General features: G+C 44.8%; 1 protein-coding gene across 18 annotated transcripts in view; it reads left to right on the forward strand.

The window, feature by feature from the left end:
- CD44 (CD44 molecule (Indian blood group)) overlaps positions 1-13201 on the forward strand; it is a 90880-nt gene extending 77679 nt beyond the window's left edge. For all 18 annotated transcript variants that reach the window (XM_058688615.1, XM_058688616.1, XM_058688618.1 and 15 more), the window contains 3 exons: positions 1202-1273; positions 3584-3662; positions 10043-13201. In XM_058688615.1, coding sequence (XP_058544598.1) covers positions 1202-1273; positions 3584-3662; positions 10043-10247 — 356 coding nt within the window. In that variant the 3' untranslated portion in view covers positions 10248-13201. The remainder of the gene's footprint in view (positions 1-1201; positions 1274-3583; positions 3663-10042) is intronic.
- The last annotated feature ends 8863 nt before the right edge of the window (positions 13202-22064 follow it).

Here is a 22064-nt window from a genome sequence, read left to right on the forward strand (position 1 = left end):
ATCTTCATGTACTTCAAGCCTGGCCATCTTCATGCGTTGCTTAGCCAAACAGACTGCCCTGATTACTTTTTTGTCTTCCCTCGGTGGACTTTTAGAATTTTGCAGTGGGTTCCCCGTTGGTAGGGGGAAATAGTTCATTTTCGTGGGATGTTTTCACATTTTGTTCTGAAGCAGTGGAGGAGGCATAAAAAACACAAGCAAAAAAACCCCAAAAAACAAAAAACAAAAAACCAAAGCATTAACTCAGGTGAGTCTCTTCACAGATGTCTTAGAAGTTTCCTTTAAAACATGATGACTCCCTCATTTTGATGAGCCTCCCGTTCGGACTTGTGGATGCTTTGTCTTGCAACACTCCCTTCCAGTTTGAGCTGTTTTGTTTGTTTCCTTGTCGTGTTTTGTAGTGGTAGAAGATATTCATTCTTCTGAAAAGGCATGTTCCAATAACATAATAGCGGGGACTCTACTAGGGTGATTTTTTTCTAGACAGAAAGGGTCATTATCCCCTAAACCCTTATTTTTTTAATATTTATGCTTGTGTCCAGGAAGACACTCACTGCAATTGTTAGATATGCTTCGGAGTTTCTGGAGCATATGAATCCTCTAGGGATCTTGTTAAGATGAAGATTCTAGTTCAGTAGGGGTGAGGCCTGCGATTCTGTATTCCTAGCAAGCTCCCACATGGGACACCTCGGCAGCTGGTGCAGGGACCCCACTTTGAGTAGCAAGGTCCTGAATCAGAACGGAGCCTCTGCACACAATTCCCATCTTTGTGTCCTTCTTTAAACCTCTGTAAATGACGGTGAAGTGGATTTTATTCTCATCCCCATTCTCTGAATGAGAAAACTGAGACTTGGAGAGGGTAGCTTGACTCAGCAGACGTTGCTGGCAAGAGGTGGAGGCAGGACTCGAACCCAGGACTGCCCTGCCCTGGAGCCCAAGCTCTGAAACACTGTGCCGCACCACTGGTGAGAATTCTCCTGTTCTTGATGAAAATAACACTTCCAGACCTCAGCCTTAACCAAACCAACTTTTCTGGGGAGATGTCTTTCGCGTAACACTTTATAAATGTCTGTGGCTTGAATCTATAAATAGCTGCGCGGTGAGCAGAACGTAGAGAGGTTGGCCCTGTGTACTGCTCTGTAAGGAGCTCGTGGTCACGCATTCCAAACTTGGGTTGAGAGGTGTTGTTTCTTCCTCTCAGGGCACACAAGTGGAAGTCAAGAAGGTGGGGCGAACACGACCTCTGGTCCTACGCGGAAACCTCAAATTCCAGGTAAGTTTCAATCTGTGAAGCCAAAAAAAAAAAGGGGGGGGAGGGGACTAAAACACATTCTTGGGGCACCTGGGTGGTGCAGTCAGCTGAGCGTCCAAATCTAGATTTCTGCTAGGTCTTGATCCCAGGGTCGTAGGATCGAGCCCCGAGGGCTCCACGCTCAGCATAAGCCTAAGGTTCTCTTTTCTCTCTCTCCCTCTGACCTTCCTTCACTCACATGTGCACTCTCTCTCTTTAAAAAAAAAAATAAATAAATAGAAAAGCATATTCTTTGCAAGCTCAAGGGTGAACGAGAGCACTTGGTAGGAAAGAATGAAACTCTCTTTTCTCTGGGACCCGTAAATTGAATGAGCTAATATTCAGACCTGTTCCTGGCCTATCCCAAAGAAGTGACACGTTAGTTACTAATGCTTCCTTCCCAAATGACTGACTCTGTGGACTTTATGCCGTATCCAGGTCCTTCCTATCCCCGCCCAGTTTCCCCTTAATTTCTGGGTTTGGGGTGAAGCGTGCGACTTTCCTCTCACACTGCAGACGGTGAGGAGATATAAGGGCCATGTGTGTGGAGTGGAGTGAAAACATTCTTCTGATCCCCAAACTGCTTTTTCTCGAGGGACAGTCTTTACTGATCCAGACAGAAGAAAGTGTCTAAATGAGTCACATTGCGGGGTGAGGAGGCTGGGACCCCTGGCGCTCCTGACCATCAAGATTTAAGGCACTTGAGGCAAATTCTTGATCTGATTGACTTGGGCTCAAAACCGAGCATTTGGTGGGGTGGGGATGGGGGGATTACAAAGAAGGAACGGTTTTCCTAGGGTTGTAAATTCTCTTTTTAACCTTCCCCTCTTCAGAGGCCTCCAAGCTGAGCCTCCCTCGGGGAAAGGGGAGAATGTAGGAATCACTTCATCCCCCTACCTCGGCTTGCCAGAGCCCTCTCTCTGAGCTGGGAGAGGAGCAAATGGAGAGACACGGCGGGCTGCTGGGGTGTGGAGGTGGCGGACGTGCAATTTGCAATATTCTTCCCTGCTCTAGCGAGGGTGAATGTGAGGCATCTCAGAGGAAAGACCAGAGAAAAGAACAGAAATGGTATCTCCTGTTGGCCTCCCCACCTCCTGACGCCACCTCCCTCCCCAAAGTCACCTAACCAGGTGGAGGTCCGGCAGAGGCAGTCCTGCCCTGGACATGGGAGGAAAACCAAGACTCTCAAAGACGAATGGATGACCTATGACTTCGCACTCTTCTTGGTTCTTGAGCTCTAGCCCATTGCACAGACACACAACCCACTTGGCAAGGGAATTGATTCAAGTTGTCAAGTCATGTTTTTATCCCATTAAAGCTTGATCTTAAGACCTGTATATAACACTTTAGTGGTCCACAAGTAATACATGATTACTGGAGACATTTTAGAAAATTCACACCAAAGGACAAAAATATAAATCATTTCTTATCTACCTCACCACCCAGAAATATGGTTACCATCTTCATATATGTCCCTCCCATCATTTAAAAATGTAATTTCTATACAAAAATGTAATTACATCATGCATGCTGTGTAGTAAGTCACCACTCCCAACTGGTTGCTCGTTAAGTTTCCAACGTCATTAAATATCCTTCTCCTGTTATCAGAGCCCATACTATAGTGAGTATACCCTAATTTATGTAACTGATCCCTTACTATTATTTTAGGTCATTTTCAACTTTCACTAATATAAATAACACAGCAGTGAACATCTTCATAACTAATTCTGAGGCGCTGTAAATTCCCGGAAGTGTAACTGTTGGCTCGAAAGTATGCACATTTGGAAGGATGAGTTTTGCCTAATGACCACCACCCCGCCCTGTTGAGTGTGCATAAGTTCAGACCTCTGCAGGAGTGCCCTTTATCTATCCACTAAGTACACGGTCCCTTTTGGTGTTTCTTCATAAAACATAAGGTGGATGTTCTTATATAGAAGAATGTTCCTTTTAAGGGAAACATAAATGTCCTTTAGTCTGCTTAATAATATTGCACCAAAAGCTTTTACAAGTTTCTGCAGGTGATTCTCTGATTTTCTGGAGACACGCCTCTTCTGGAGGAACTTGAAAATTCTGACCGGTGATAAGAGTTTAAAACAAGAGGCCTGTTGGGCAGACGCCTATAGCAGAACTGTTCTAGTATTATCTGCCAGTTGGCAAGGCCGTTTGGCCAGACTCAACCTGTGGTGCTGAGTGTAGTTCTTGTTTGGACCAGGTCAATTTATAAAGTGCATTTTTGTTTTTATAAAGTGTATTTCCCAAGCTCACAGGTGTCTTTTGGTTCACTCTCACCAGAATGGCTCATCATCTTGGCCTCCCTCCTGGCCTTGGCTTTGATTCTTGCCGTCTGCATTGCTGTCAATAGTCGAAGAAGGTAAGGGGATGCACCTTGGGGCCTTTGCTTTGAAAGGACGTCACTTAAATGTGGGCTTTACGTGCTTGCTATTCAGAGTGTAGCCCCTGGAACCAGTGGCCTCGACACTCTGGGATCTTGCTAGAAATGCAGAATCTGGGGCCCCACCCAGATGTCTTGTGTCAGAATCTGTGTCTTGACAAGATTCCAGGGATTTGGGTGCAGTTCAAGAAGCCCTGCTTTTGCACATTCTTTAGATAAAACAGACACTGTGATTATTTGGAACATCACTTTTAAACAGTGTGGAATCTTTTGAGGTTCTTAATTTTTCAGGGTTGAACCCTTGGAGATTCCATCTGATGAAAGTTACAAAATATCTCACTGGGAAGGCATAGGGGTATGTACTCATTCATTGATTGATTAAACAATATTTAGTAAATGCATCCACATTGCAAAACTTACTGTATAAAGATCTAGGAATTGGTCATCTTCTTTAGTCTGTCTAAAGCCCACAGAACCTTCTAGAACCCTTACCTAAAATAGGCATTGGATTTCTATGGGTTTCTTATTGTTTTCGCTTGTTGTTGTTGTTGTTTGTAACAATACCGTTTTCTCTTTTCTGGGAACTATAGTTGAAAGGATTTGGGTTATTGCTTAGGAAGAGCTCCCCAACAGTCTATGAAATGATGAAGAATTTTCCTTAAAAAAGTCTGAATAAAGACTGTCAAACAGCATCTGGGCCGTTTGTATAGCCTCAAAGGTCCCTCTCTCTCCCTGCCTCAACCAAGGCCTATCACACTGGAAGTTATTTAAATAATACATATACCTGATTTAGCTGTGACCAGGCTCAAGAAGTAACACCACCTAAAGTGAAATGAATGAAAATAGTCATTCTGGCAACAGAGGACATGAATTTTGACAGGGTACATAATATTCTACAAGTCTAAATTTCCTGCTCAAAATGCTCTAAAGATGCATTATTTTCCCCTGAGCATATGTAGAGGAACGTTAAACCTTCTGTAAATGTCCCTTGAGATTGCTTCTTATACGGTATAAGAATCTTATTTCCAAGTAGGGCTACCTTTATTGTGTCACTAGATCATCTAACAGGCCAGAAAATGCCCCTAGCTTGGGGAGAAGATCTGGAGAAAATGCTAGAATGTTTCTTGTTGGCTTTTGTAAAGCAACAAACAGCTAATTCTATTGCCATGTGCAGCCCATGCAGTATCTCTCTCTGAGGAAATCAAATAATGTCACTTTACCCTGGTACGAGTTCATAAAAGTGCTGTATTAAAGTCAAGAACTGTTGCTCTCTGTACCTTTGAGAGAATAATAAAAAAATTACTCATGATAGCCAATTGTATAAGGAACAAACACTAGGCAAAGAAATCCAAAAGACCTCCTAGAAGCCTCTCCTGACTAAATGGAAAGAGATTTTGTTTGCTGAATTTGAATAATGTGACTTGAGGGAGCCCTTACAAAGAGTCTTTATACTCTCCCTCAGCCTTCTTGTTTTCTCTTAGATTACTTTTGCTCAATTAAAGATGAATTTCCCATTGTCGAAAATGAGTCCTTTTGTTCCAGGGCCTAGACTGTACCCCTTCTGCTCACATATACACATATACAGCTTTGCGCATGTCGCCATAGAAACACTGGCCCCGGATGCCGTCCATGTGGGAAATTCTTCAGAGAAACATCTCAGCTGTCTCTGAGAGCAGCTGGAGTCCGTACAGAGGGGCTGGTTAGCTCATACGTCACTCCCCATCATGTCAGCTGCAAAAAGGGGCCTCACGGCTGCCCTCCCCCTTGTCCCAAGACCAGTAGTCACCCTAGCAACAGGCAAACAGGGACACGCGGGATCCGGCACAGCGAGTATCTCACCGGGAAAGTAGCTGCTTGGACGCCGTAAATTACTGTGTCCTGATTAGATAATCTAAACCAGATTTGCCACGCAGCTAAGAGGGTGGTTAACGGCTGCACGGGCCCCTTAATGTGCACTGCGTTTCTAAAGCCGCAAGCCCATTCCTAATCCTCTTAAAAGGCTGGGGCCTTTCTGCTTTGAAAGTTATATTTGAGAGAGATCCAGAATCCTATTTTCATCAAAGAAAGTTTGGTGGAAAGTAAAGACCTGTGACAGGCTTCCATGTATTTAGCAGACATCTTTCGAGTAGCTCCTCTGACTCCCTGCTGGCGAGGAAGAAGAGAAGACTAAAAGTGGAAAGGGTGCCGTCTCGTCCCAGAGAACCTTAAGGTTTAGCGGCAGTGTTGACTTATTGGATCTGAGTCAGCTGATTGAGAACATACTGTGTGCCAGGCACTGGTGTATGAATTTTGGTTAAAAGACGGAAGTGGAAAAGCAGTTCGTGACGTTGGCCTGCCAGGGTTGACCGCGGGCCTCCACGACGAAGCGATCTGTGAGTCACGCCTGCTAAAGATGCCGATTTAGGGGTCTTATTATTGCTGTAGCTTTTCCCACCTCCACGTCCTCTTTCCTTGCTGTTGCTCATGTAAGCAGACTCCTTGAATTTCAGCTTTCCAATGGAAATCCTACTTCATTCCATTTCCTTAAGAGCAAACGGTTGTGTTAGGAGTCAGTTGGGTTGGTAGATAGCGGATGGGGCCCAACAGAAATTAGGTGTCTTTCCCCTAAAGAATTGATTTGACGTGTATGAAGAGGAGAAAAAAAAAAATGAGAGGACCTTATGAGACAAGGTCTCACAAAACAGAAATGATTCAAGGATGTTTGTCTACTGACTATGCAGAAAAGGCCTTCACCAGCTGTCTGCGTCAGGGGAATAATCATCTTTTCTGTAAACAGTCATCTGCCCTCTGCTTAGTAGGTCCCCTCTAGAAAGCTCCATGGTTTAGAAACGCCTTCCTTCTCTCAAGCTACGGGCAAGCTCATTGCAGTGTGTGTCCATCCAATCTCATCCTGTCCTCTGTAACAAAGCTGTCCACTAGAACTTCAGTAGTGATGGAAATGTTCTCCATCTGCCCTAACTCACGACCACCAACCACTTGTGGCTCCTAAGCCCTTGACGTGTGGCTAGTTTGACTGAAGAGATGAGTTTTTAACTTTGTTTACTTTTAATTGGTTTTGCATTTCAATAGCCGTGTGTGGCTAGTGGCCACCATACCGAATGGCACAGCCCTAACACAATGCAAAACAAATCTCTAAATATCTTTAAGGTTTCTCAGGTGGAAGAGACCTGAGAGCAGGTGTGAAGTTACTCCCCTGTAATCTTTCAGGATACATTCCTCCATGCCCTAAATGTGTGCTACCTGGTTTCCCACCCCACCCAGCCCGTCCACCCTCTCCTGGTAAGGCCCCAGTATGGCTCCTTCCGTATCTCGTGGTCACTGTTTGCTCAGCGGACCGATGCCTGAGATTTAAGGAGAAAGAAGATGAAGAGGGATGCGATTCTGTAGAGATCTCTGACCTTTGGAGTCAGAAAAATCTAAGTTGCAGATACTCTGTTTCCTGCTGTAACTAGTCGTGTAGCCTCGGACGGTACCCTTGACTTCTTGGACTCCGTCTCTGGTTTTACATAATGAAGAGGTTGGGCTGGGTGACCTCTGAAGTCTCCTCAGCTCTAGTGTTCTTTCTGAAATAACGAAGAAGAATGAAAAACTTAGAGCTTGTCTTTTTAAAGTACTTATTAATGCTTCTGAGTTGGTGAACCGTGAAGATTTTGAGAGTGTGGTGCTCTCGGAGAGGCATAGACTCTCCCGCCCTTTCCCCATACCTCGCCCTGTGCACCTCTTTCATTGGCCGCTTCTGAGTTCTATCCTCTTGTGATAAACTGGTGATGTAGTAAGTTTTAAAAAAAGGACTTATTGATGCCTAGAGCCCCGGATATTGGACTAGTTATTTATGAGAAGCATCCTGTCCTCCTGGAAGAGCCCAGATAACAGAGACACATAAATCCAAAGGGAAAGGGGGGGCAGGACAGACCCAAGCACAATATTTCTGCGCCCTACAGGTCCAGTGTTACCCACTTTTAAAATCAGCTTTGTTTAGTGGCGCCTGGGTGGCTCAGTCGGTTGAGCATCCGACTTCAGCTCAAGTCATGATCTCACAGTTTATGAGTTTGAGTCCCACATCAGGCTCTGTGCTGCCAGTATAAAGCCTGCTTTGGAGTCCATGTCCCCTGCTCTGCCCCTCCCCAGTTCGTTCTCTCTCTCTCTCTCTCTCTCTCTCTCTCATACACACACACACACACACACACACACACAAATAAACATAAAAAATAAATAAATAAAATCAGCTTTGTTTAGACTAAATAATATGAATCCCAAACTCCTGCCTGTGCACCGTTTTTTACAATTATTAATCACTTTCCTACAATATTTCATTCAACTTCGAAATCACCCATTAGGTCAGCAAATGGGATTTGGTTTAATGAGACACCTTCCCTCCAAAGAACACCATTTGAGAATTTAAAATAATGCAAGCAGAGTTCCACCTTCAGCCTTCTGGGCCATCTTCACAGTAAATATAGTGACCAGGTGGAGGCAGCCAGAAGAAACAAGCAAGACCCAAATGCATATGGCTCTGGTTGTATGACCAGCGACAGCCAGTGCTTCTCGAAAATTTCCTGTGTTCCAGATTCTGTCCTAAGTGCTTATCCAAGGCCTTGGCTTTGTCACCCCATTTAGTAAGGGCAACAGATAATAGCAATAATGGACTCATGTATCAGTGCTGGGCTTTGTTTCAAGGGCTTTCCACAATCCTATGCGATTGGTACTCTTAATAGCCTGATGTTACTGTTAAGAAAACTGAGGCTCAGAGAGGTTAAATGAGCTGTCCCCGGTCACACAGCAATAAGGTCTCACAATCAAGTCCCTACCCTTGTCTATGTGGACCGCACAAGGCGCAGCCCCACAGATTTGCTCCAAAGTCCAAGCAACCCTCCCTCCGCCCCTCATCAAGCACGCATCATGCCAGAGGAGACAGGATCTACCTCCTGTTGAGGAGGTATAATTTCTATTTCCCCAAATAAGAGATTAAAGTTTATGGCCTTGGCAGTTCTAGAGGGAATGGCCCATGCTCATGAATAATAGACGCTTTGTCTCTACAACTCCAAACATCCAGCGGCAAAGTGAACAATTCCGACTTCATACTGTTTCCAAATCTCCAGATGGTTGGCAGCCTGAATAGAGCTGGGCAGAGCCCAGGCTTCTGGTCATAAAGGCGTAGATTTGAATATTGACTCTGTCTGTCTGACTAGCTATGTGACCTCAGGCTAGTTGTTAAACGTCCCTGGACCTCAGTTTCCACTGCTGTGTGACTAGAATAACAGCTGCATTGCGGGATTGTGGTGAGGATCTCATGAAATTACATGTAAACCGCCTGGCATTCAGGAGGTGTCCAATAAATGCTAGCCCATTTCGCCTCTTGCCGGCCCCACTTGTAGTTGTGAGGCTCTGCAACTTGGCTTCCGTCAAGCAATCTGACTTCTAGATGTGCGGCAGGGATCCTGTTACTGGAAAGAGGAAGTATTGCATCAGGCTGGGCGGGGGAGGCAATGCTACAACACCACGACCCGGGGACACGATCAAGGTCATGCTCTTCCATAGAAGACCTCCTTGCATTCGAATCTTAAGTAATGTTACTGAGAACCCTGACAGCAACGGTGAACAGCTTGCCTTACATAGTTAAACCTGTGTCCAGAGTTATGGGAAGTTACCCAGTGTTAACCAGTGAAAATCAATACGGCCTTACCCTTGTAGGAAAATGTTGCATTTTTCTCAGTCCGTGCAGTAAGAACCCTGGTAAGCCGTGTCGCCCGGGGAGAGGAAGTAATGGACTTGGTTGAATACCCAAATCAGAATGATGTGTAGTCATCATGTTTGTGGTGCATCGAAGTCTGCAGAAGTTGCTAAAGTGCCTAAAAAAAGGCAAATGTTGCCATCGTGTAGGAGGGGGAAGGAGAATTAGAACTCAGGAGTCAGACACAGAAGGGCCGGAATCGCGATACTTCTATGGCAGAATAACTGGGGCAAGTTAGTGCGTTTTCTGAGCCTAAGGAGCTCTTCACTTGCAATAGGGAAACAATGCAAAAGGGGAACAATGCTGTGACCGTGGATTCTCAAACTCAGGGGTGCATCAGACCCCTGGCGGGCTTATTAAACCACAGACGTTAAACCCACTCCTGGAGTTCTCTGATTCAGTGCATCGGGGGTAGGGATGAGCATTTGCATTTCTAACAAGCTCCCAGGGGACGCTTTTGCTGCTGGTTTGGGGACTCGCTTTGAGAAGCACGGGACGGGAAGGTGAAGAGTCAGTAAGACAAAACCTACTGTGACCGTCGAAAATTGTCGTGATGGTGATAGTGGTGACAATAACAATGGTGGTGTGTGTCATAGCACCTTCTCACATGATTTTTTTAAATTACTAGGTGTGGGCAGAAGAAAAAGCTGGTAATCAACAACGGTAATGGAGCGGTGGAGGAGAGAAAGGCAAGTGGACTCAACGGAGACGCCAGCAAGTCTCAGGAGATGGTGCACTTGGTGAACAAGGAGTCCTCAGTGACCTCCGATCAGTATATGACAGCCGATGAGACGCGGAACCTGCAGAATGTGGACATGAAGATTGGGGTGTAGCACCTACACCGTGGTAACCTGGGAAAGAAATGGCAATTGGAGACACAACCAATTCGAGGAGCTGGGACACTTCACAGATGCAATGTGCTACTGATTGTTTCATTGGGGGATATTTTTTTTTAGTATAAAATTTTCTACTCCTTTTTGTTTTTGTGTTTTTTTTTTTAAGTCAGGTCCAATTTATAAAAACAGCATTGCTTTCTGAAATGAGGGCCAAATTAATAAGCCACAAAAATTTAACTGTTCCAGTTCCCACCTAGAAGCCTCCATCCCCTAGGATATGCTATGCATGGCTTCTAACAAAAGCCACCAATACATCTTTCTGATCCCCAGCCTTCCCTCCACTCCCCCACCTAGGCAACAGCCACCTGCCAAGGACATCCCACAGGACTAAGAGGGATTTGTCCCTGGGAGGAAATTTGGATGGGCCCTTATCCCCTCTCCTGCAGCCCATTCCCTGGGAATTTCTTTCCAGCGGGGTAGGGGGTCAGAATGTACTGGTTACACATCCCCTTCTACAGACCTGGAAATTTTTCAGATGCTTCTGGGGAAATACCCAAAAGGTGAAGCTATTTATCTGTAGGAACCTATTTATCTGTTTTTGAAATATTAAACCCTGGAGGTCCTTTGATCAGTATGATTCTTTTTTTTTTTTTTTTTTTTTTTTTGGTTACTTTTTCAGAGGCATAAAGGGTTTAAGCTGTTCATAATAAACATCTGTACTTCTTCCACCATAACCCTTTGTGCTGTGATCCTTCGGTTTTTTTAACCAGCAAGATCTGGTTCCCAAAAACTCATCAGGAAGATGCGAGAAGGTCCTCCTTGAAAGTCTTCATCTCAGAGCCACTAAGCCCCCATTCAGGTTCACTCAACCCAATCTCAACGAACATCAAGGAAGAGAGCGCTATTTTACTTCTGAGGCTTCAAAGACTTTCTCCTGTCCTAGCATTAGAATTAGGAAAGGAGAAGCTTCAGCTGCCTTTATGTGCCAATGGCCATTGTTTTTCTGCCCTGAAAAGGCTGTGAAAAGTGACCTTATGGTGCATGACCTACCATTCGTGGCACCCCATTTCATAGACACCCAAGTGCTGTCCAAAACCAATATGGAAGTACCTTTTGATCTCTTGTAGTTAAAAGAGAAGTCAATGGATATGAAAGAGAGTCCAACAGAGGGTAGCCAACTGATTGGCACAGGTTGGGGAAGAGGGGAGAGAGCTGTGTAGATCCTGTTTGAGTATTTTTATGGCTGTATTTGTTTATACTCTAACAAGCCAGTTGTCTTCCCCTGATGCAGTTGCTACTCAGGGTAAGTCAAGTGCCTGGGAAGTTGCTCAGAAGGTTACAGGTCTTCCTACCATTGGAATCTTAGCACTAGATAGGCAGGTGTCTGACCAAATAAGAGAATAATAGCTTTATCCCTCGCTTGGTGGTCTTTATTCATAAGTTGAGAAGGTCCCATTGGTCCTGGAACTTCCAAAGGTGACTTGTAATAGAAGCAATTGAATCTATAAAGAACTCCTATAAAATGGGACCTCTTACCTTATGCTTCCGTAGAAAGTCATCTGTTGCCTAAACTGATGTTTAACTGGCAATGTTTCTAAGACAGAAAGGGAGAGAGAGAGAGAGAAAAGAAGAAGAGGAAGAAGAAGAAAAGAAGAGGAAGAAGAGGAGGAGGAAGGAGGAGGAAGAGGGAGAGGGAGAGGAAGGAGAAGAAAATAGCTCAGAAAATAAGTCAGGGCTGGACTTCTACATGGCGTGATTATGAAGTATCTAATTTTAAAAGAGATGCCCACTTTGTGCACATTTCCAATTTCTGTTCTCCCTTATCCACCCCCATAACCTCTTCCCAATCATGATCTTTGAAAAGTCCCTTCTTCTATGTGAACATAATTGGTCAGTTCCATATCCAGCTGTCTGGTTTTCTTTTTATTTTCAAGTTGGAAGGAAGGAAACAGACATACAGCCACTCTGTTGTCACAGCCACTAGTGTCCAAGTGCTCCCTGCTTTCCAAGAGCAGAGGCTTCTGACAGGTTCATGCCAGCTCTTTAGCCACTCCGGGATCCAGTTCAGGAGAGCTATAGCAGGCTCTCGCCTGTCCCCAGATTCTCTTTGGGGCCATGGATAGTGTGAAAAGGCTCACAGCTAGGGATGATTTTCCTTTTCCAGACATTGCCAACAAATAGGCTAAGATAAGTAATTGTTTTCTATTTCATTTTAGAATCAAATATGACTTTTCCTTTTATTATTGTTGTATTTCTTATTGGATATACTTCTGTGTTTTCAAGATAGGAACTGGATAGATAGGTCTAGAGCTTGCGTCCCTTGGCTGCAGTACCCCTGCAATATTGCCTGAAGTTCGTGGAATAAGAGATAATCTCTCCCATTAAGCTGAGAGCTTAAGATGCAATTTTGCCTACAATTGTAAATCTGTTGTGTCTCCTGGGAGCTGCTCTTAACACTGGGTGAAAAATAAAATGGGGCAAAAGACACCTTCATATCCACATTTTGCACATCCTAGCCTGGCAGAATGGATTCCTCCAGCAGACTCTCTCAAAGTTTTACATTGAGACCATGATGCCACGAATTGATTCCATAGCCAATGTTTGTTTAGTCAATGCTGGTACCGCAGAGGAGTGGGAGAAAGGAGTCTCTGACTTTTCTAGAAATGTCGAGTATACTTAAGAATAAGAATGATGTGGTCCATGCGACTTCATGTAATGGGTATGCCCTTTTATAAGCCATTTGTGTTGCATTTTTAAAGGCTAGCTCATTGTTCATGCATGTACGGTGAGCATTGTTACTTTGATTTTTCACAGCACAACCTTCCTCTGATTTTTGTGTATTTATTGATGGACAAGTGGTAATGAGGAAAGCATGATATGTATATTGTCCAGTTGAAAGCACTTATTGGAAAATACTAAAAGGCTACTATTAAAAGGCTAAAGGAAATGGACTCAGGAGTCTCTGATTTAAAGGGAATGGACATCTGGGAGGGGCAAAGGTATGATTATCTGGCTGTCTGGGTAATTGAGAACCACGAGGTTGAAAGTTGTGAAGTGCCTGAAGCTGTACACTCATTTGATGGTTTCTAAAAATAAAAATCGGTCACGTGGACTTCTAGCACGTGAGGGTCTTCTTTTGGAGAAAGTTTAATTTTCTATAGTAAGTGTGTGGTTCGCATAGCTCACACTAAAGATATCGTGAAGTGTTCTTTAAAAAGCTGAGATCTACTCCTGGATTTACAGATAGACTAGTGAACATACCTCCATTCTCTCATGCAGGCCTCTGAAAAGACAATGAAGAGATATCCCAAAGTAAGCCAGTGGGATCAAAGAGAATGGAAGAAGAGACCATAGGGAAAAACAATTTGAAGCTGGAAAGTGATAGCTCATTAGTAACTGCGCAAATTTGGAGAAGGCGAATCCTAAGCCAGCAGTGGGGAAGTTAAGAGACGAGATTTGTGAAGCAGAACTCCTCTCCCCGGACAAAGTCTCAGAAATTGGCAGCATTAGCTACCTCTGGAATGTGCTAGAGAAGATGGGGCTAAAATTAGGAGGATGGGTTTAAAGTCTATTCAAGAATGCAGTTAGGACCCCAGATCTCCCTCTTCACTCGAAGGGCCTGAGTGACGATTTTTTCCCAATCCCAACCGATGACCGGAAGGCTATTCTCTGAAGAGAGCAAAGTCTCTGAGGGGCAACAAGGCATATCCAGTTGACATTAGAATACCACATTGAGATGCGAAAACACATAGAAAGAATGTTGAGACCCCCCAGCCTTCTCTCCCAGCTTGGCTTCCAGACCAGCAATCATGTATCCATCAGACAGAAGTTCAGTCTTCCTGGGGAATCCGATAAGCCTGAGAGAAAACTCTACAGACGCCAACATGAGCGTTCCCACAAGGAAATGGCTCAGCAAAGCAAGCTACACTGAAGAGCACATCTGAAGCCACGCCAGGCACATAGGGCTTTTAGCTTCCTATGGCTTCTTACACATCAGAAGTAGAGATAATTCACAGAGAAGAAAACTTTAAGAAACGTCATTAATAACCTCCTTAAGGTAAGAGTAGAGAGTGTCTCGAGAACACAATGCTAGGGTAAAAAGAAACACTGAGGGAATGCCTACAAAAAAGGAGCTCTTTAAACTCAAAAGTACAAATTAAGAACTAACCTCAAGAGAAGGTTTGGAAAGTAACGTTGAAAAAAATATCCCAGAAAACAGAGAAAGGCAAAGCAAAGGAAACAGGAGAAAAGATAAAAATAGAGAACCATTCTAGGAAATCTAATATGTAAATAATAGGAGTTGCAGAAAGAGAAAACAGAAAATGAAGAGGAAGAATTGGGTTTTTTAAAAGTTTTATTTATTTATTTTGAGAGAGAGAGAGCGAGCACAAGCGAGGGAGGGGCAGAGAGAGAGGGAGCAAGAGAATCCCAAGCAGGCTCTGCACCGGCAGCACAGAGCCTGATGCAGGGCTTGAACCCACAAACTCTGAGCCAAAACCAAGAGTCAGATGCACCGACTGAGCCACCCAGGCACCCCAAAGAGGAGAAATTCATTCAAGAATAAATCAAGGTTTCCCAGAGTTGAAAAACATGAATATCCAGATTCAAAGGACCAAGTAAGTGCTTGGTACAATGGATGAAAACAGACCCACACTAAAGCACATCATCTTAAAAATTCATCACAGTTGGGACAAAGAGATTATTCTACAAGCTTCTAGAGAGGGGAAATTGAGAATATAGAGGATTAAGAAGAATAGAATCAGGCTTCTCAACAGCCCCATAGAAGACTGGAAACAGTGCCCTCAAAATTCTGAGAGAAATATTCCCCAGCTAGAACTGTAATTTAGATAAACCACAAATTAAGTGAAAGGGTAGAATGAAGGCGTTTCAAATATGCATTGTCTCCAAACCAGTTCACCCATTTTCAGGCAACTCCCACAGGATGTACTCCATCAAAACAAGGGACTTACCAAGAAAGAGGAAGGCATGAGATTCAGAAAGCAAAGCAAAGGGAATTTTTTCCCAAAATGATGAAAAAGGGAGATCCCAATGGAAGGGAACAGTCCGTTGAAAGCGAAGTACTGACAATGAATGAAACAACAGAGGCTTCATGGACCTGTATGTAATTAAGAAGAAAATCACATTTTTGGTTATAGCGGTTAGCGACTGGGGCATTAAAAACCACTCCAAAACGCAGTAACTTAAAATAGCAAACATTCGTCGTTTCTCATGAGTCTGTTTCTTGACTGGGTGCTTCTTGCTGACCCAGGAAGAGCTCAGGTGAGCACGATTGTACTCACACACGTGGCTGGCGTTAACAAACAGGTCAGCTGGCATCTTTGATGGCTTCATCTGGGATGGCTGGGAAGATGGGGCGAGTCTCTTCCTCACATGGCCCCAGTTGCCTCATCCAGGCTCAGCAGGGATCCAAGTGATGGTAGCTGCCCGCAAGTCTTCTTGAGGCCTAGACCCAGAACTGGCCATCATTCCGCCATATACTATTGCCCAAACAGATCACAAGAGCCGCCCACACGTAAAGGATGGGAAATAGATCTTCCCCCTTACGGGGAGGCGTTGCAAAGTCACACTGCAAAAAGGGTGGTTACCAGCAGGCCAATGATCGGGGTCATTCGTGTAATCAATCTCTGATAGGTTGAAAGATTCTTGTGCTTGAGGGCACCTCTTATGTTGTTTATGCTTAAGTACACACACCATTTTGGCGATGTTGGCAACAGCATTAATTTAGAAAGCCATAAACAACTTCATAAATGCCATGGTTATTGGAAGAAGAAGGAGCAGGATCCTGGGGAGATACATGTTCCAGAGATTGCCTGCTACAGTAGAAAGAGCGTGAGCTTTGGAATCAGAAGAACCTGGATTTTAAGACTGAATCTACCACTTAACTGTACAACCCTGTTCATGCCTCTTAAATAATTTGAGTCCTAGGGGCACCTGAGTGGCTCAGTCAGTTAAGCATCTGCCTCTTGATGTTGGCTCACACCGCAATCTAGTGGTTCGTGAGTTCAAGCCCCGAGTCAGGCTCTGCGATGACAGTGTGGAACCTGCTTGGGATTCTCTCTCTCCCTCTCTCTCTGCCCCTCCTCTGCTTGTGCTCGCTCTCTCTTTCTCTCTCTCAAAAATAAATACACATTAAGTAATTCGAGTTTTGATTTGCTTATCTGTAAAAGAAGGACAACAAAACCTTCATAGGGCCACAATAAGGATTAAATGAGGTAATAATATTACATGGCAACGTCTGTTAGATATCAGGTCCTCGAAAATATTAATTCTTAGGTGGATATAAATTCATATCCCTCATGCATGCAGTAGTTACTTAACTTCTCTCTTCACCATCCCCTCCAGGTTCCAGAATGCTAATCAGCTTTTAAGCTATTAACTTAGGCTGCCTGGAACCAGAATATATCGGAATCCAAGGCTCTTTGATTTTAACAGAAAGGTATTTTTTTGCTTTCAGGGCAAGACTAAAGAGCAAGGGATCCAGGAAGCAGATTAGCTGGCACCCCTGGATGAAATCTTGACCATTCGAGCTGTGGCTGTGGATTGACCAAAGTTGTGGCTCCACCCACGACTTTGATCAAGATTTCCAGAAAGTTGCCTCACCACACCCCTACCCAGGCTGAGTCCACTCCCCCTCCCACTGCCATCTGTTTACCTTGTCCACATGTCATCGAAGCAGGTCTTCCTCTGCCACTTAATTAATTGGCCCATGGGCCTGTCTTTTCCACAAGACAGTGAGCCTGAGGGCAGGATTTGGGTTCTGTATCTCCAGTGCACTGCAGAAGGCCCAGATCAATAATGGCCTCAAAAGTTACCCTCTACTGAACACTTACAGATACCTACAGACACCTTTGGGTCTTTCCTATAACCCATAAAGGAGAATTATCCTATTTTTAATAGATGAGGCACCTGGGGATACAGAGAAGTTCATTACTGTCCCTAAGATATACAAGTAGAAAGTTGTAAAGCCTGGAATGGAGCTCAGCTCTGTCCAGAACCTCTGACCTAACATGCTTCGGTGCCTGTAATCAGAAGTTTGGTAAATCGAGCGTCAGTGTTAAGAGGTTGTCTCCACATACTGTAAACCAGGTCAGCATGCCCTCGTTCTCTGTGCCTGGTGGGACTGACCGAGGCTTCCAGAAACCACAGGAAGGGCTGGGGAATGAGTAAGTGCAGATACATTCACTACTCAGGCCATATTGGTGATATAATTAATTCAGGAAACTGTAAACAACCTCAGAGATGCTGCCATGTTTACTGGAAGAAGAAGCAGGCCACCTGTAGATATGATTTTTGCTGTGCTGCCCGGGCAAGGGGTCAGGGGAGTAGGAAGTCTGGCTGCTTTTTTCTCCATAACCAGCACCCTGGCCTCCAGCCCCGTTCCTTGCCTGTGTTGACATCTGGTCTTCAACACCGGTAGTATGCCCATCAGGGCTCCCCATAACTCGCCTCCTCAATCCACCCCCTCAGGCTTCCAGACTGCTTGCCTCATCATGTGATGACTACTGTTTTCCAGAAATCCAGTCCAAACCACTTCCTCTTTCCTCACTCCTTACAGAAGAATGGCAAGAACCTCAGGAAAGGCAGCTAAAGTTTAGCTAGCAAATGGTGGTCTCTAAAATAAAATCCTGAGTAAAAATTTAACCCTGCCACTTACTCCCTATAGGACCTTGCATAAGTTTTTGAATGGCTCTGTGCCTCAGTTTCCTTACCTGTAAAATGGGAATTATAATTACTACCAGAAAGACTGACGAGCGATTAAATGAGACGATGTGCGTAAAAATGCGTGGATACAGGTATACACAGGTTTTCTCCCTCCTTCTTGCCACCTTCAACCTTTTCCTTGTGTGAATACAGAGGAGGGACCTAGAAAGAATGCAAACCATGGCGTGGGGGCAGTCAGGGTATTCTGAGAATTTCTGAGCCCTTCTCACCCTTCCAAGGATTGGGGTCCTAAAAACCCTCCCACTCTGAGATTCCCAAACAGCTACTGGAAAGAAAAGAAGTTCCCCCTCCTGTTGCCTGGGGAACACGCAGGTTTATTATTGCCGACATCTCACCACACAAAGACCCTGACGGGGCGGGGCTTCTGAGTGGCTTCTAGATGAGGAGAGAGAGGAGATGGGGTTGGAATTCTAGGGGCCTGGCTCCAGAGAGCCCAGGCCCACGCCTTGGGAACCCTTCCATGGAGAAGTGGAGAGGCAGGTTTTCATCACTAAAGACTTACGGGCAATCACACACTTCAGGCGAGGTTAGTAGAGTTCGAAAAGAGCTTGTGCTCTTTATTTTCTCCTCCTCCAAAGATTCTTTAAATCTCATTAAGAAATGAAGAGAGAAGTATCAGGAAAAAGCTATCGGAAGGATACAAATAGAATTAAAGATAAAAAATTACAAGGAAGAGCAGGCAAATGTAGTGGAAGAAAGTTCTTAGGCCTCTCTGCATACAGCAAATAGAGGGATCCTGATAGGTATGAAGTCATCCCAAACGAATCTCAATAAGGAGAGCACCTCTCCTCTCATTCCCGGTGAGGTTTGCGGGCCAGATAGGATTGGCCACAATTGGCCTCCCTTCTCTTTCACCCTCTGAAGCCAGTTTCACTGGGTGCTGGGACACGGCACCTTCAGAACCACAAGGTCTGGCCTGGGCTACAGAGCCACCGGAAACGCTGGGCTCTGTCTTAGGGCGGCACCAGGCTGGGACATCTTTCAACGGGCACAGACTCCCTGACCCTCTGTTGTAGATCACTTTCTCCTTCGGCAGAATGTAGAGCTTTGTGTAAAAGCTAATCAAGAAAAGTCCTATGTGTTCGTTTGGTGAGCCAAAGATGCGATCAATGGGAATCTTCCCATCTAGGTTCACGTCCTTTCGGAAATTATTTTCCCTGTTAACCATCTTGTTGGCCTTCTCTGACCTGTTGATAATGCGCCCCCTTGTGGACTTGCCAGAACATTCCATGTGGAAATTGGGTCCTGCCCCTGACTTCCGTCCTTGACTCCTCAGAATAAAACCAGAAAGAAGAGGGTGAAGGTGGGTGTCCTCGCACTAAAGGCTGACTTAGGGCAGAGTGGGAGGGAAAGTGGGTTGCCTGTATGGTGTGACAAAGGATCAGGGTACAACTGATGGTCCCCATACTCCTTTTGTCCATGTCTTGTGTTTTGAAAAGGATTCAAAGATCATAAAGAGAAGGAACCAGTACTTGGTTGCCATTTAATCATGATCCCGAATACCTCCCGCACGCTGGACAGCGTGCTGTGTACCGAAACATACACCCTTGTCCGAGAGACACACACAGTGTCTCGGAAAATGCCATGGCGGGCATGCGGAGGAGGGTCTCTATCTGTGATGGCTGACACTGTTTGCTGTCTCCCAGACACCATTTAAAACATGCTGTGCATCGTAACCCAATTAAGTTATTTAACCTCCCTGTGCTTAAACAGACCATAGTCCACAGCCCGTAGACTTACCAAAACCAACAGAATTAACAGCTTAGGTTTTAGAGCAGTGCCTGGCACCGAGCACTCCAGAAGCATGTGCTGCAATAGGAAAACTGAAATAAGATTCAGGAGAACCCTATGGGACAAAGCACTTTATTACCTTTATTTTACAGATGGGAAAACTAAGGCACAGGGAGCATAGTCCCTCAGTAAGTGGCAGAGACAGGATGCCAACGTGAACAGCGTAGATCTGTCACACTGGTCTCTTAACCCCTCCATCACGCCGCTTCCACTCCAACATACCCATCCTTGTACCGGAAACAAGTTTCGTTACAGCTCCTAGAGAAGGCTGGCTGGCATTAGCACCGATGAGCCATTCACTGACTTTCAAAATCATCCGGGGCTTTAAAACGGTTTATGCCTATTTGTTGGTTCTAAACGCAGCACATATTAAGTTGTCTGGTGTTTGGGGAAAAGCTCAATCCTATGCCAGATTTTGGCTCTCGATTTGATTTGGAATTATTCCTTTGGCTAAAGAAATTTGCTGAAAGAATCTAGGGTTACTCAAAGAAGACGCTGGCTTATTTGGTGTCTTTTATTGTTCCTTAAAAGGAATTTAACATTAAAAATACACAAGTAATAGTCTACTCCATTTCTATAGAAAGGTAAACAGACAACCAAACATCTATTTTTTGCAAAATTCTTTATTCCCAGAAGTTTTATGCTGGAAATGTTTTCTCTTCCAAAAAGTAGCCTCTAAGCTTGTTGACCAGTTACACAAATGAGTTAAATTTCAAATCGTATCAGCCTGATGGATAAACTGATTTCCTTCTGCCTCCAGAAATTAGGGAAACGTGATTTGAACAAGATCCGCTTTATTGTCCAATAAAAGTAAGGTGTCTGGTAAATTGCCTCAGCGGCAAGGCGGGTGTGAATGCTCTTCAGGCATATTAAGTCCAGGGTATTCCTTCTGCTAGAACTGTCAAGATGAGTGGAAGAAAATGGTATTTGTTATTTAGGTCAGGGCAGGGGTTTCTGAAAGAAATTCATTCCGGAAATGATGAGATATGTTTGATTTTAAGTAATCGAGGGGAAACCCAGCCACCACCCGGGGTGGCAATTTCTCACCAAGATTTTCCTCCCATCCCTCCCATTCTCAGAGACAAGGGCTCACTTCTGAGGAATCCAGAGGGCATGGCGACAGACCCCATCATTCTCTGTGGAACTGTAACTTGAAAGAGGAGAAAAGTAATTGACATCCAACACGGAAGGTTGGGAAAGCTGAGGGAGGTAGAAGGAGCCAAAAAGGGCAGAGATTTGACTATTTCTGTGGGCAGGGCTGGTGGGTACTGAGAGAAAGTGCTGTAGGGATATCAGAAATAGATGGGGTTCAGATGGGATTCGTGGAGGAGAGATAAGGAACAGGAATGAAAAGGAGGTAAAGAGAAAAATCTTGGAAAGGCGTATCTTTCATTGCCCACCCCAGAAGGAAACCTGTCTCTCTCTCTCTCTCTCTCTCTCTCTCTCACACACACACACACACACACGCACACACGAACACGGGCTTATATGCTTGTATGGTTGTATGGTTTGGGGATAACGTAGGTAGATCAGGTCCACAATGCCTGGTCTCCCTCTCCCCACTTCATTCTTATAATTTTGTAAGATTTTGGGGGGCACCTGGATGGCTCAGTCGGTTGAGCATCTGACTCTTGACTTTGGCTCAGCTCATGATCCCAGGGTTGTGGGAGGCAGCCCCATGTCTGACTCTGCACTGAGCGTGGAGCCTGCTTAAGTTTCCCTCTCTCCCTCTGCGCCCCTTCGCCCCGCTCTCGCTTTCTAAACGAACAAACAAAACCCACAATTATGTAGGGCTTCCAAATAATCAGTAGCGGGATATGACGCCTTCATAATAAACGTCATGTCTTCTGCAGTGTCCTCTGCACCTAGAAGAATGCCTGGTGCCTAATAGCTGCTCAAGGATATATGCTGAATAAAGGCACAGATGAACCATAGGAAGAGGCATGTCTTATACGACAGAAGAAGAGGAACCTGATTCACTGCTTACATTTTGGAGGCTTTTCCAGAGTATCTGAATGAGGACATGATGGCTCATTACTTCCAATCCAAGTCACAACCTAGAATTGAGCTGGGAATATATTCCCCAGGCCAGCTGCTAAAGAGTTAGAAAAATGTCACCAAGATGTCAGAGTGGACCGAGCCAGTTAGCAGAGCAACGGTATTACATATGAGAGTTTCTTATGCAACGGCCTATTTAAGTGAGGGATGTATACAAGGCAGCTTCATGCTGGCTTGACTCTGCCCCTTGGGAAGGGGTGTAAGTGTGGTTGCTCCATTCGA

Source organism: Neofelis nebulosa, chromosome 10 (genome assembly GCF_028018385.1).
Source record: "Neofelis nebulosa isolate mNeoNeb1 chromosome 10, mNeoNeb1.pri, whole genome shotgun sequence".
In the NCBI taxonomy this organism is placed as follows: Eukaryota; Metazoa; Chordata; class Mammalia; order Carnivora; family Felidae; genus Neofelis; species Neofelis nebulosa.